The 15,115-nt window shown below is 48.3% G+C and overlaps 1 protein-coding gene across 1 annotated transcript in view; it reads left to right on the forward strand.

Moving 5' to 3' along the window:
- The window catches only part of CNOT1 (CCR4-NOT transcription complex subunit 1), a 4,219,019-nt gene that overhangs the window by 3,081,690 nt on the left and 1,122,214 nt on the right, over positions 1-15,115 (forward strand). The window contains exon 32 of the mRNA XM_044079520.1: positions 13,387-13,527. Within this exon, the coding sequence (XP_043935455.1) occupies positions 13,387-13,527 (141 nt within the window). The remainder of the gene's footprint in view (positions 1-13,386; positions 13,528-15,115) is intronic.

Below are 15,115 nucleotides of genomic sequence, written 5' to 3' on the forward strand. Positions count from 1 at the left end.
AAAAACTGTGCCAGCTGACATCAGGCCACATTCCACCAGAGCTACAGCCACCTCCACAGCCTTTTTAAGAGGAGTGGCAACAAAGGACATTTTAGAAGCTGCTACATGGAGCTCCTTGCATACATTTTCCAAACATTACAACCTGCCTTTATACTCCAGATCCAGAGCAGGGTTTGCCTCTGCAGTCCTGCAGGGCATTTTAGCTACACCATCTTTGTCTTAGTGCCTACCACCCCCAGGTTGGCTATGGTATTCAACCCATATGTCAGGACTGCAGTTGCATCCTTGAAGGACATAGTACAGTTTTGTACCTACCATAAATGTAGATGTCTGATAGGTATGCAACTGCAGTCAGGTTTTCCCTCCCACCTACCCCTCTGTGGTATACTTGTGGGTTTCTACTCCTCATTTTAGCTACCTGGGGTAATCTTTTATGGTATATTTGTTTTTTATGCTGTTGTACTTGTCTGGAATTTTTTCTCTATTTTTCAGAATTTAGCCTTCCTTAGAGGGCACCTGGCATCTGGAACAAGAAACACTGAAGATGGCGTCGGCTGACGTTTTTATACCCCAGGCGCTCTGACGTCAGGGAAAGGGCGACATCAGCCGACGCCGGACCCAGACTTTGGAATCCGGCCGACCGAAGGGCTGCCTGAGGCAGGACAACCCATATGTCAGGACTGCATTTGCATACCTATCAGACATCTACATTTATGGTAGGTACAAAACTGTACTTTTGAATGTATCAGTCAGGAGACTGGTACAAAAAAAATTCCACGGCATTGGATATACCATGGAACACAGTGAAGACAGTCATCAAAAAGTGGAGAAAATATGGGACAACAGTGACGTTGCAAAGAACTGGACTTCCCTCCGAAGGTGATGAAAAGACGAGACGAAAACTGGTCAAGGAGGCTGCCAAGGACCTGCAATAACACTGAAGGAGCAGGAGGAATTTCTGGCAAGTACTGGTTTTGTACTACATGTGACAACAATCTCCCATATTCTCCATATGTCTGAGCTATGGGGTAAGGTTGCAAGACGGAAGCCTTTTCTTACACAGAAAAACATTAAGGCCCAGGTAAAATTTGCAAAACAATACATCAAGTCTCCCAAAGCATGTGGGAAAATGTGTTATGGTCTGATGAGACCAAGGGTGGACTTTTTGGCCACAACTCCAAAAGGTACGTATGTGGTCCTATCTCACCTACATTCCTTACTCACGGGTTCGGAGCCGAGAATCGGCTATGACTCTGCCAAATTTCTCTAGCACAAAGTCTCTAATTGGCTGGGTTAACCCGGTATCCCAAGATGCACCTCGCCCTAGCCCCAGATCTCGTTTGCCGCTCGTAGAGTTAGGACGTTGTCTCGCTTAGTTGTGGCTAAGTACCCTTTCAAATACTTTTTCTAAGTCTTTTTGCAGTTTGTTATTTTACAAAAGCTATTTTAATAGCTAATTTTCTCCTTGTCTAAGTTTCATTGTGAGTGTTAGTGAGATTGGGTGTTTGTGGTATCCCTTTGTTTGGCGGGCTAGGCCCGTTTAAGTTAGAGGACCTAGTCCTCTCCTATGTTGTTTTTCTGGTGTTAAAGCTGTAGTTGGATTTGTTCTTGTCGTTCCCTGGTGCTCCAAGAAACGTTTGATTTAGAGTTCCTTGGCCGTTAGTGGTGTTTGTTTTCCCGCCTTCCTCTTGTGTCGTTGTCTGTTGACAGTGTGCTGTTATTTTTTACCATGTCTAAAGAGCAGGAGCATAAACCCTCCGGGTTTAAAAAGTGTACTAAATGTGGCTACAAAATGTCTATTAAGGATGGCCATGCCATCTGTGTGTGTATTGTCTTGGGGCTATTCACCTGCAGGAGTCCAGCAGTTTCTGCCACGCTTTTAGCGCGAAGGTACGGCAGGAAAGAAAAAATAAACTGATTTTGAAGGGCCTGATTAAGCCCTTTTTTGAGGAGTCCTTAGATTCTTCTTCTTCCAGTCCTAAATCTAAGCCTTCCAAGGCCAAGAAGAGATCTCCGGCTCAGTCTGCTTCCTCGGAGCCCCCGAAGAAGGTTAAAATAGTGGTTGCTGCCTCCTCGGCTCCATTGTCTTCAGAGCCGCAGGAGAAGGTTTTGATAGGGGATACTACCTCCTCGGCTCCATTGTCCTCTGGGCCGCAGGAGGTGTCGGTGGTGCTGGAGATGACCTCGGCTCCGATATTATTGGAGCCTATTCGGAGCCGGTCACCCAGTGTCAGGCATGTGTCTCCGGGTAGGAGATATTGCTCTCCTATTTCCTCCAAATCCTCTAGGCTGTCTGATTTGGATGTGGATAGGGTGGTCTAGAGGCTCCTGCAGTCGCCGGTGCTAGCAAAACTTTTCTCGGCTCCGACCCAGTCGGCTCCAGAGCCAGTCCCCATTCTGGTACCTGTGATTCCTCCTCCGAGCACCCATGTGTCGTCGGAGCCGGAGTGCTCCGCGCCGAGTGATGTTCTCATGTCTGCTCCAACACCCCATGTGAGACTATTGGAACCGGCGTCAGCTCCAACCATGTCGGTTCCGTCCTCTGGTTTCGGTACTCTGGTTTCCTCAGTCAGACCCGAGGGGGATACCTCGGGACTACTGTCGGTTCCGAGCCTCCCTCTCGGTTCTTCGGCTCGGGGAATCCAGCCTCCGGTCATGGTCTCGGAGACGGGTCGGTCCTCGGATTCAGGAGGACCTGCCTTCGAGACCATGAGGAGCGCACTGGCCAGATCATCAGTTACATCACCTGGATCGGTCACTCTGTCCCCTTGCACCCCGGCTAGAGCCTCTGACGCCCCTCTATCCTTGGATGGTGGAGCCCGAAGTTCTGGGGATACCCCCTTGAGCGGTCCCCTACTTTCTGAGGGCCCCTCATAGTCTGTACCTGAGGAGCCCCCTAGTAAGAAGGTTGTGCAAGAGGAAGCACATTAACTCCCAGGAAGAGTCCCTCACTTCCGATACCGACCTCGAGGAGTCAGAGGGGTCCCCCAAGTCGTCCTCCGATGATGTCTCTTTCTCCGACATCCTGGAGATTTTGAGGCAGAGAGGCGACTGGCCTTCCAAGATCCCCTCTGAGGAGGAGTCGGTATTCCTCAAGGCCTTCAGAGCTCAACCCTCCGCCTCCTGGGTGTCTCCATTCGACGAACTCCTGGACTTGATTTGTCGAAGGGTGTGGGAGAACCCTGATTCCGTGGAACCGGTGCCAAGACGTCCAAACAAGTTTCTGTCGGCTCCCCCGGGAAAAGAGCTCCTTACCAAAGGGGTTTCGGTAGATGCCTTGGTGGTGGTGGCAGCCACTCAGCAGGAAGTTGCAGAGGCTTCTTCTTCAGTCCATCCTCCTAACAAGGAGTCCAGGAGTATGGACCGGTATTGGAAGCGTACCCTGTCTTCGGCGTCCTTTACCTTACGGTTATTGAATTACCTTTGCCATTTCACTCTGCTCCAAAGAGATCTCCTGAAGGAGCTAGGAGATACTCTGACGGGTAACATGCCCGAGGCGGTAGCGCAGACTGTTAACGCCCAGTTGTCTATCCTAGGTTCCATTGTCAACTCGTCTATGAGGCTCATATCTTATGCAGCCGAAGGGGCGAGTTTTGCAGCTAGCTCAGGCGTAGCTCTTAGAAGGCAAGCCTGGATGCGCCTGTGTCATTTCGCGGAGGCCTTTGTCTTCCTTCACGGATGCCCCCTTTGGGTCCTTTCTCTTTGGACCCAAAGTGAAAGACACCCTCACCAGATGCGAACAGGAGGGAAAGACCCTATCTGCTGTTGGGGCCCATTTTTCTCTCCCTTCTAGGCCTTATCCCAAGGCTCAGAGAGGAGGGAAAATGTGGTTCAAAAAGTCTCAGAGATCCTTTCCCGCAGCTCAAGGTGAATCCCCCTCCAGAGGCAGAGGGAGGGGGGAATTATTCCAGAAGACGCCGTCCTAGAGGCAGAGGAGGCCCCCGCAACTCGGGAGACCGCGATTCCTTTTGCATTTCTTCCTTCCAGCGTTCCTGAGGCGTTGCCCGACTGTGCTATTCCGGAGCCAGTTGGGGGCCGAATTTTGTTGCATCCAGAAGCCTGGGAAAGCATCACCCAGGATCGTTGGGTGCATCGAATAGTTAACCGGAGGTCACACTATTCCCTTTGCGTCAACACCCCCCCCCCCCCCCCAGTCAGAAGGATCCCGGACGTCCCACCCAGTCAGCGGGGTCAAGCAGCACTAGAAGTTGCAAAGCTGCAAGAAAAAGGAGTCATCCAACCAGTCCCCTCAGACCATGTCGGATCAGGAACTTACTCACGACTCTTTTTGGTGCCGAAAAGAACAGGGGACCTGAGACCCATTCTGGATCTCCGTCGACTGAATCAGTATGTTCTGAAGTCCAAGTTCCGTATGGTCACACTTCACTCCATTTTTCCACTGCCTTCCAGTTTCGTGCCCTGCCCTTTGGTCTCACCACAGCACCCAGGTTGTTTACCAAGTGTTTGGCAGTGGTGACAGCTCACCTGAGACGTCTAGGATTCCAGGTGTTTCTGTGTCTGGACGACTGGCTTCTCGCCGCCCCCACCTGGCATCTGCTCGTTCAAGCCAGGGAGACGACCATCTCACTTTGCCAACGTCTAGGAATGACTTTGAACTGGGAAAAGTCTGCCTTTCAGCCCTCACAGCGTGTTGTTTTTATAGGCGCAGAGCTAGACTCTATTCAAATGCGCGCCTTTCTGCCACAGGACAGGATAAGAGTGTTGCAGTCTCAGATCCACGCACTGTTGCCCCTCAGAAAAGTTCAGGCCTGGTTAGTTCTTCAGCTCTTGGGATCCATGGCCTCCACCATCATGCTGGTACCTCTAGCCAGGTTACACATGCAGATCCTTCAGTGGCTCCTGTCAGTTCAGTGGTCCTTTCAGAAGCTTCCTCTTTCCCACCTGATACTTCTCACGGAACGATGCAAACAGGACCTCCTCTGGTGGCTATGCTCCTCCAATCTGGAAAGAGGAAGGAGCTGGATTCCTATGTCTCCAGTGGCCACGGTGACCACGGACGCCTCCCACATGGTGGGGGGGGGCATTATCTAGTCAGAACGGTCCAAGGCACCTGGCAAGATCATGAGGTACACTTGCACATCAGTGTTCTGGAGATGAGAGCGGTGTTTCTGGTATTGCGAGCACTCCAAGACTCTCTGCCTGGGGAACGATTGCAATTCACTCGGACAGCATGTCCGTAGTATGGTACCTGAACAAGCACGGGGGAACCAAATCTTATCCCCTCTGCAGAGAGGCCATGTGAATGTGGCAGTGGGCATTGTCTTCCCAACGGTTTCTGGTGGCAACGCACATTCCGGGGAAGTCTAACGTGATAGCGGACAGGCTAAGCAGAGCTATTCTGAAGCCCCACGAATGGTCCCTGAACAACCGAGTGGCAGTTCAGATCTTCAAAAGGTGGGGTCAGCCTTGCTGCGATCTCTTCGCCAGCCCCCTCAATGCCAAATGCAGCAAGTACTTCACTCTGATCCCCCCACAGGGGGAGTCACCCAGGGACGCTCTAGCTCACGACTGCCCCCCCCCCCCCCCGGTCTGGTCTACGCTTTTCCTCCATTTCCTCTGTTACCAAGAGTGATACAGAAAGCCATATCCTTGGGACGCAGGTTGATCCTTATTGCTCCACACTGGCCTCAACAAGTGTGGTTCCCTTTTCTTCAACGGTACGCATTGGACAGTCCATGGACTCTGGACCCAGTGCCGGACCTCCTGATTCACGTGTCAGGACAACTTCATCCATCCCTGCAAACTCTCAGGTTGAGCCTGGCTGCTCCACTTCCGTCGCTAGTCAGACGGCATTCCTTTTCACCTGAAGTGGTGCACATCTGGTCTTCTTCTCATAAGTCTTCCACCAGGAAGATTTATTCCAGCAAATGGAGGATATTCTCTATTTGGGCTCAGGCCCAAGGTTTGGACCCCTTCACAGCCCTAATTCCGTCGGTCTTAGATTTTTTAGCCATGTAGTTCCATCAGGGCTCCACGCCCGCTACCATTTAAGTAAAGTTGGCTGCAATTTCCAATTTTCACACATCTTACGAGCCCTCTCTTATGGGCCACAAACTCTGTAAATCCTTTCTAAAAGGCACTTAGTTACTTCGTCCCCGTTTCAGAACCTGTAATGCCATGGGACCTGAACCTTGTGCTACAAACTATGACGTCACCACCCTTTTAACCGGCTGCCACTTGTGACTTAGTTCTTATCTTGGAAGACAGCTTTTCTGATAGCCATTACATCGGCCAGTAGGGTATCAGAACTTCAAGCTTTGTCCATTAAACCTCCGTATTTGATCTTTCATAAGGACAGAGTTTCCCTGAGGCTTAACCCTTCCTTCCTTCCGAAGGTGTCTTCCACGGTCATTCTCCATCAATCTGTTGAGCTATCAGTGTTCTTTCCGAACTTTTCCAATAAAGCAGAGTTCAGGTTTCATCAGTTGGATGTGCACAGGCAACTTAGATTTTATTTGCATAGGACTAAGCATTTTAGGAAATCTGATCAACTGTTTGTGTCCTTTTCAGAAAACAGGGCAGGTTGTCCTATTTCCAAGTGCACAGTTTCTAAATGGATCAAAGATTGTATTTCATTCATCTACTCGTCAGGCAGAACTTTACCCTTTCCCGTCAAAGCTCATTCCACCAGGGATATGTCTACATCAATAGCTTTCCATGCTAGGCTATCCTTGGATGATATTTGTGCTGCGGCCACTTGGGCCTCTCCCAACACTTTTATTATTACTTATTACAAGCTGGACGTGGCTTCTAGGAGCCGAGCTTCCTTTGGTTCCACTGTTCTCAGGAGTATCTTCCTATGAGTCTCCCAGGATAGAGGTGCTGGGGACGCTGTCCTGTGAGTAAGGAATGTACGTCGATATAGGACCACATAACATCAGTTAGTTATGTACTCACCATAACGATCAATGTATGTTGTCCATCTCGCCTACATTCCTACGTACCCTCCCACCTGCCCCCCTTCCTAGAGGATTTGGAGGAATATTTGCTCTGTGGACCCTTCATGGTCAGTGTTTTTTTTTTCCCTTATCATCCTTTGTACCTGGGGACACCTGTATGCCTTTCCTCCACTACCTTTCATCAACATTCAAAAGCCAAGGTTTCTTAACACCATTTTGGCCCAGTCAAGTTTGGTTCCATCTTCTATGGCCTCGCCTAAAAAGTAGACACCTTCTGTACCCTTGATCAAGATTCTTCTCACCCATCCTAAAATTCTTATCCAGGCATCCAATTCATGAAACTGACCACATGGTTTCACCACTGTTAACAGCATCCCAAAAGCTTTCAACCAGGAAACTGTCAAGGCAAGTAGTACAGGTTTTTCTGCTGTAGAGCAAGGGCTTTGACCCTTTCACAGCTCCAATCCTAACAGATCTAAAGTTGTTTTCATTTTGTCTTCAACCTGTGGGAGTACAGATCCAATATGGATCTGACTCTGCTGCATTTTCCAGCATCGGATTCAAGCTCTTCCCCTACCCATAATACCCCTGTCTCCTTCCTCCTTTCAGATCTAGTTTGCTGCTCATGAGAGACAGCAGCTTGGATTGCAGCTCCAAGTTTTCTCAGCATTAGAATGATTTCTATGCGAGTATTCCTTTTCTTTTTCTTTCTACAACTCTCTATCTTTGCCTAGCTTACTTTTCCTACCCTATCCCTGTGCGTTAGTGCGTCGGTTTCTGCAAAAAAAAGTCTTCTCTCTTTCTCTTCTTGCCTTTCTCCCTTTCTTTCTCTCTAGTGTGTGTCTGATTTACTTTAGCCATGGCAGAACCCCCTAAGCCATGCTTCAGGAAGTGTGCTGAGCGTGGCCACAAGCCACCCCCCTCTGATGGCCATCCTCTTTGTGTTGAGTGCTTAGGGAAAGAACACCTTGCGGCCTCCAGTTCGATATGCACGGGTTTCAGTCCCTACGCTTTGATTGACAGGGGAACAAGTTAATTCTTAAGGGCCTCCTTCCCTGGGAGGCTGCTACTCACTCTAAACCCCCCCCCCCCAGATCCGTCCAGAGGCTCGCCATGACTTTGGTCTCTGCATTTTTCTCTTTAGCCAGAGATTTCCCTGGACCATTCACCCCTTTCTGTCTCCCCTCTGCACCACTCCAGACCCGGGTCTGTGGCTTCTTCCATTCGATCCACCCGCAGTCTTTCTGAAGCCAAGGTGGACAAGATGATGCTGAGGTATATCCGGACCCAGATCCAGATGGGAGTCTTACCTGCTCCATCCCCCTCTAGGGCTGGGGATCATGCAGTCTACTTTCCTTCCCATTGCTCCTTCTCTGATCCGTCCTTCAGCTTAAGAGATTGGGTCTGAGGTTTCCCAGCATTGAGGGGTCAGCACTAGTTGTCCCGATGCTGACCATTGCCCTGAGTGACTCTGCTCCAACCATTTCAGAGCCATCCGAATGTCAGAGCCTAAGTGTCTGCACCGGATCTAAGGGGATGGCGTCGGCTTTGAGATTTTCTGAGTCAGCCCTTCCACTTGGAGTCTGAGCTTTTGGACGCTCAGATCCAACTCTCCTTTCGGCACACAGAGCAGCGGATCTAGTTCTATTGACCATTCCTGGGGAGATTCGTTCGCCCTCTGCTTTTGATGTAGTGGAGAGGGTTTTCTTGGCTCTGTTGAGACCCTTGATGCTGTCTTCCTCCGAGTCCGTCCTGGCTCCCTCGCTTTCTGGCCTGGATTTTGCCATCCTGCCCCCTCAGAGACGGCTTGTTGTGACTACGCTCCAAGTTGTCCTCCCCACGAAGCTTCCTGAGGTTTGAGTCCTCCCCAGAAACTTCCCCTGAGGAGCTCCCTCAGAAACACACTTGCAAAAGGAGGCACTTGGACTCGCCGCTGGAGCCCCTCACTGAGGACACTGACTTGGAGGAAGGGGAGAGGGTAACCCCCCCCCCCGATCACCCCCTGATGGTGTCTCCTTCAGAGACATCATGGAGATGCCGCACCATGCTTGGGGGGGTGGTCTGTCCAAAACCCAGTCCAGATGAGTCTGTGTTCCTGTAGGCATTTGTCACAGGACCCTCTACCTCCTAGATGTCCCCTCCCGTGGATCCCCTTGTTAGACTTAATTTCATCCAGGGCATAGACGGAACTGGATACAGTTGAGCCTATCTCCAAGTGCCCAAACAATATACTTGGTGCCCATTTGGATAGGCAACATTAGTCAAAGGAATCCTCAGTAGATGCCATGGTGATTGCAGTGGCCACCAAGAAAGAGCTTGCTCGGGAGAGCTCCACTGTCCGTCCACTGGGCCGAGAGTCGCAGGCCATGGACTATTTTAGGAAGCAGACTTGGTCCTCAGTGACGTTTACTTTGTGTGCGCTGAATTACATGGCACACATCATCAGACTGCAGTGGGACCTGGTCAGAGAGGTCGCTGAGTCTGCCCAGGGTCCATGTCGGCAGAGGAGAAGGTGTTCTTCCATATGGCCACCCTTATTTCCATGAGGCTCCTGTCACATGCCACTGAAGGTGCCTTTAGGGCTGCCGGAACAGGCATTGCTATCGGAGCCCTTTAAGGCATCTTTTACAAATGCTCCCTATGACAGGTCTACTCTTTTTGGTAAGACTGTCTGAGACACATTATTCCAAATCCAGAAAGGCGAGAAGACCTGGTCTGCCATTGAATTGACTTCTCAAACCCGTAATGATCCTTTTCCAGGATTCAGCACAGGGCAAAGATGTGGTTCTGAAAGTCTCAGGGTTCTTCCCACGATGCTCAGGACTCACCTTCCCCCAGAGGGAGAGTGGGATACGAAAGACTCCGCCCTCGTGTCAGAAGGAGCCAGAGAAACCAAGGGTCTCAGGATATTTTCCTGGACAGACCCTCGCAGTAGCCCTGAAGGGTTGCCCAACTGATCGTCTGTGGAGGGGGACTTCTTTCTCTGCACCCAACAGCCTGGATCTCAATCACTGATCATTTGTTTTGCAGATAACATCCAGAGGACACTCAATCCCCTTCCTTCACCCCTCCCCAGCCCCTCCCAAACATCTCCCAGACGTCCCACCCGCGCAACGGGAACAGGCAGCAGTAGAAATTTCCAGACCGCTTGAAAAACGAGTCATTCAGCCCGTCCCTCCAGACCAATCAGGATCAGGCATGTATTCAGGTTCTTTTTAGTGCCAAAGAAAACGGGGGACTTAAGACCCATTCTGGATCATTCTACCCTAAACCTGTAAGTTGCCAAGACAAAATTTTGGATGGTTACCCTCCAATCCATTCTGCCCTTTCTGTAGAAAAATGACTGGATGTGCTCGGTGGACTTCCCAGATGCGAGCTATCACATCAAGATGAATAGGCACACACGGAGATTTCTCCTATTCTGGCTGGGAGCCAGTCATTACCAGTTCAGAGCATTCCCCTTTGGGCTCATCACTGCCTCCACGGTGTTCACCAAAGTGATGGCTCACCTGTGGCTGCAGGGGTTCCAGGGCTTTCCCTACCTGGACGATTGTCTCCTTTCTGCTCCCTCCAGGCATCTGCTGTGTCAAGCCAGGGATGATCTTCTCAAGACTTCTCACCATCTCGGCATAACCATAAATCTCAAGTCGCTTTTGGAACCAGTACAAGTTCTAGACTTCATTGGGGCTCACTTAGATTCTATTCAGAACAAGGTATTTCTACCTCGGGACAGACTGCTATCTTTCCGACATCATGCATCTTACATTGTTCAAACCCAGTATCCCACTGCGGGTTCAGTTCTTCAGGCGTTGGGGTCCATGGCAGCCATGATCACTCTTGTTCCAACAGCTCGCCTTCATATGAGGGTCCTCCAGTGGACTTTAGCTGTTCAGTGGTCATTGCTAGACCTGCCATTATCTCATCTTGTTCGGTTATCTTGAGCTTGCAAGAATTCACTGCTTCAATCCCTGAATCTTCTTCTGGATCTTACGCTCTTTGTCACGAAGCCATGAGACAGTGGCAGTGGGCGATCTCTGGCTGTTTTCTGGTGGCAGTGCACATTGCTGGGAGTTCCAACATACTGGTAGACATGCCTAAAGAGTGGTCTCTGAATTCCTCAGTAGCGGAACAGATCTTTCTAAAATGGGGTCAGCCTTGCTGCAATCTCTTCGCGTAGCCTTCCAACACTAAGTGCAGTGAGTATTTCGCTCTGACCCAAGAGACGCTCCAGTTCATGCTTGGCCCTCCGGTCTACTGTATGCTTTTCCCCCCTCTACCTCTAATTCCCAAATTCATTCAGAAAGCTCGACAGCTAGGAAGCTTAGTGATCCTCATTGCCACTTTCTGGCCTTGCCAAGTTTGGTTTCCCTCTCTATGGTCTCATGCAGTGTCCTCCTTGGACACAAGATCCGGTCCCGGATCTGATCACGCATCCCTCAGGGATACTGCACCCAGACTTAGTCAACTTGAAACTCATGGCTTGGCTGCTCCAGTTTGAGTAATAGGACTCCCAGGTTGACTTCTCCTGTTAAGATTTTGGTAGCAGCTCACAGGTCTTCCACCAGGATGGTTTACTTCAGTAAGTGGAAGCTTTTTTCATATGGGCTTGTCAGCATGATATGGATCCCTTTACTGCCACATTTCCTGGTATTTTGGAGTATTTGGTGGATATTTTTAATCTTGGCACTAGTTTTTCTACGGTAAAGTTACAGTTGACAGTGATCTCTTATTTTCACATGAGAGAATTTGTCTTCCTTTGCTGCTTCCAAGCTTTGCGAGGCCTCTTTGAGAGGTACCTTTCTACTTAGGCCCTCCGATCAAGGACCCAACGCTCCATTGGCGTCTCACCTTAGTGCTACAGGCTCTGGTTTCTACCTCCTTCGAACCAGCGGCTGCTGTCCCACAGGTTGAAGACCAAATGAAAACAATTTCAGATAAACGAAAAGCAGTAACTCAAATGGAACGTTATGGTGAGTACATAACTTTTTTTCTCTCCTTGTCTGGTCTTGAATAAGGGCTTTAGTTTTTTAACAGTTAAAGTCCATATTGTAGCTATCTTGACATACCATCCAGGGTTCTTTTGTCAAGCCTTCATGAAAGGGGTTTTGTTGGACACCCCCAAGCAAAGGTCTGGCCCTGTTTGGGGATCTGTTTCCTCCTAGAAAAGTTGATTTCTGCCTTCCTTTGAGACACAGCTCTTCAGACAGAATATTCTCTGAATTCTTTGTCTTTAAGATACTCTGTATTTTCCACAATGAAAGACTGCTGCTTAGAACTAACTATGCCTTCATGCCACTGTTAGCATCAGATTCTAATTTTAACCAATCTATAAGTCTTCCTGTATTCTTTCAGTACTCTAATAAGGGGGGAGTACAGCTTGCATTGCTTGTCTGTGTACAAGTCCGATTTTGCTTAGATTGCACTAAACACATTTGAGGAAAACAGTTTCTCACCAAACTAGCAGAGAAGGTGACAAAGATCATACTGTCCAGGTCGCAGTCCAACCATATATAGCTATAGTTCTCTACGTTTTAAATCTTTAGCTCATTCCACAGGATCGAGAGCTACATCATTGGCCTACTTCAGGAATTTTATAAGTGGGTGAAAAATGTGTACTACAGCTACATAAACCCTGCTGCATACTTTTACAAAGAACTAAGTTGGATGCGATGTCAAGATCAAAAGCATATTTTGGGAGCCACCGTTCTGCATTGTATTCTATCGTGTTGCCACTCAAGATGGTCTGCTGGGGACTGTCTACTAATTGCAGTGTACAGACTGGATCAACCAAGGTAGAAAAGTTGTGCTTACCATGATGATAAAGCTTGTTGATCCTTGTCTGCACAGTAATGTAACCACCCAACTTCCTCCTACCAAATTGTCATTTTTATATTAACCTAGAGAATAGTCTGAAGGTTGACAATTTGCTCTTACTTGGTGCAAACCTGCAGTTAAGTGTATATGGTTATATAACGAAGTTCATATAGCTTCTTTAGTTTAGGAATTAGCTTTATGACTACTAGATTATTTCCTTCAGCTATTTTTAGCAACCAGACTCAATCTGGAGAGACTCAGATCACCAGTGCATGATGGGAATGAGTGGAGTACCTCAACCTTGCTAGAGATTCTAAGTTTTGCTTTGAAGATGCCTGCAGCAACCAGTCTAACAATTGGTGTGATAAGAATAATAAAGTTTAATCTTAATACCTGCAGTTTTTGGAAAAGGAAGCTGAGAGAATCAAACCTCACATACAGGATGAAGCCCTTTACCCTTTCATAGCTTTAATCCTCTTAGCTGAATTGTCAAGATGTTATGATTGCTGTTTTAAGTTTGCTGCTGATCTGATGTGTATTTTCTCTGCTGTGCCATTTAAGATAACTTGAATTTAATTACTTCGCAAACTGTTTATGCTGCCCCAAACCAAAACAGTTGTGTTAGTTTAATGTTTATGAATATTTGTTGCAGACTGCATCCCCACAACAGCGAGAATTGATGGAAACCGCTGCTGGCCAGATAGCACAAGACAATTGTGAGTTGGCCTGTTGCTTCATCCAGAAGACGGCAGTAGAAAAGGCAGGCCCTGAAATGGACAAGAGACTGGCAACTGTACGTCTTTATTAATTTGTCTATGCTTAACTTTTTCCAGCAGGATCTTGATTGGTTTTAATGTTTTTTTTTTCTAATTTTGTGTGATCTCTGTTTTCACTGAGCTTCCCAGACTTGAATGCATCTTATGGATTTGAGCCAGTGAAATAACTTTAAGGTTGTATGGCTTGATAGCTATACAGTCATTCTTTTCCTAAGTACTTGCAGCTGCTGGCATTGTCCTTTTTGAGGATAGTTCTTGTCCACCAGTAATACTTAGCCATTGAGGTACTAGGGCAAATCGATTCATCGCTTATCTGAAATGGCTACCCTTGACCCTTATTTTTTTATTCATGTAATTGAGACTACAGTTGTATGAAGAAGGATGTTTTTCTATTCATATGTTGCAGTATTCATAACATGAGGGAGTCCAATGCTGGCTGACTCGTGCGTCTGGCCAGTATACAAAAGTCTAACGCTACTGTAGGGTATGCATATAAAACTCGTCTTGCACTGGTCATCGGGTGTAAAGCAGATGTCAGCACATTCCAGTCCTCAGAAATTTGCTGCTGCCAGTCAGATAGTCTTCTCTAGTTGTTGCTCATCAGAGAAGTTCTGGATTCCAGTCAGATAAGGGCCCTGTTGGGGTTTTCTTTTTATTGCTTTATTTGCTACTGTGTTTCTTGAGGTTACATGTCAGCTAGGAAGGGCAAGAGTCAGTGTGGAAGGCAAATTCCACATAAAGACTTCCACGACCTTTGTCTCTATTGTTTAGGCCCTGATCACGACCGTACTTCTTGCTCTGTTTGCAAGACCTTTTTCCCCAAGGCCCTTCATCGCCATTTAGCTTCTCTTAATTTGTACCTAGAGAACCAGCGCCTTAAGCACCTACCACGTCATATGAAAGGTATGGCGGGCCGTTCGTGTGAGCAGGTAGCTAAGAAGGCCAAGAAATCTAGGCCTGACTTAACCGCTGCTCCCCCAATTCCAGATGTCTCTTCCAAGGCTGATGTTCCCCTAGAGACCGTTTCGGAGTCTGTAGGAACTCCTTCCATGGGTACCAGTGTGGAGGCTATGAAGGATCCTGCTAGCATGTCCTCTGATATGCAGGTGACTACTCCGGACATAAGGGGGAAACTTAGGCTCATACCCACGTGGCATTCTGCAGATCATTGTCCGAGATGATTTTCCTCCTGTTATTTAGTGTAGGCTGACATTGAGCCCCTTGTCCTTCCCACCCTATGGATGTTCCTCAAAAAAAAACATTGAAAACTAAGCATGCTCCCCCTGCCCCCCCCCCCCCCCCCGGAATAGCCTGCTGATTAGCAAGCTTTTTTCCCAAGGGTTTTTCAATGTCTTTATGGCCTGAGACTATCTTCAGATCTCTCCCGCCCTTGCTCCCTATATGCCACAAAAGAGAATTCCTGTGGAGCTTTCATCAGATAAAAAGGATTCTTTGGGGGATGAGTCTTTGGCATATTCTGCTCAAATTTCATCTTCCTTGGCATGTGCGTCCCCGGAAGAGTAATTAAATGGGACAGATTTCCCTGGAGGGGATATTCTTTTAGAGAAACCTTTAATAAAATGAGGGAGCTCTTCAAATGGGTTT

Source organism: Protopterus annectens, chromosome 8.part0 (genome assembly GCF_019279795.1).
Source record: "Protopterus annectens isolate FY-2018-M chromosome 8.part0, PAN1.0, whole genome shotgun sequence".
NCBI classification, from domain to species: domain Eukaryota; kingdom Metazoa; phylum Chordata; order Ceratodontiformes; family Protopteridae; genus Protopterus; species Protopterus annectens.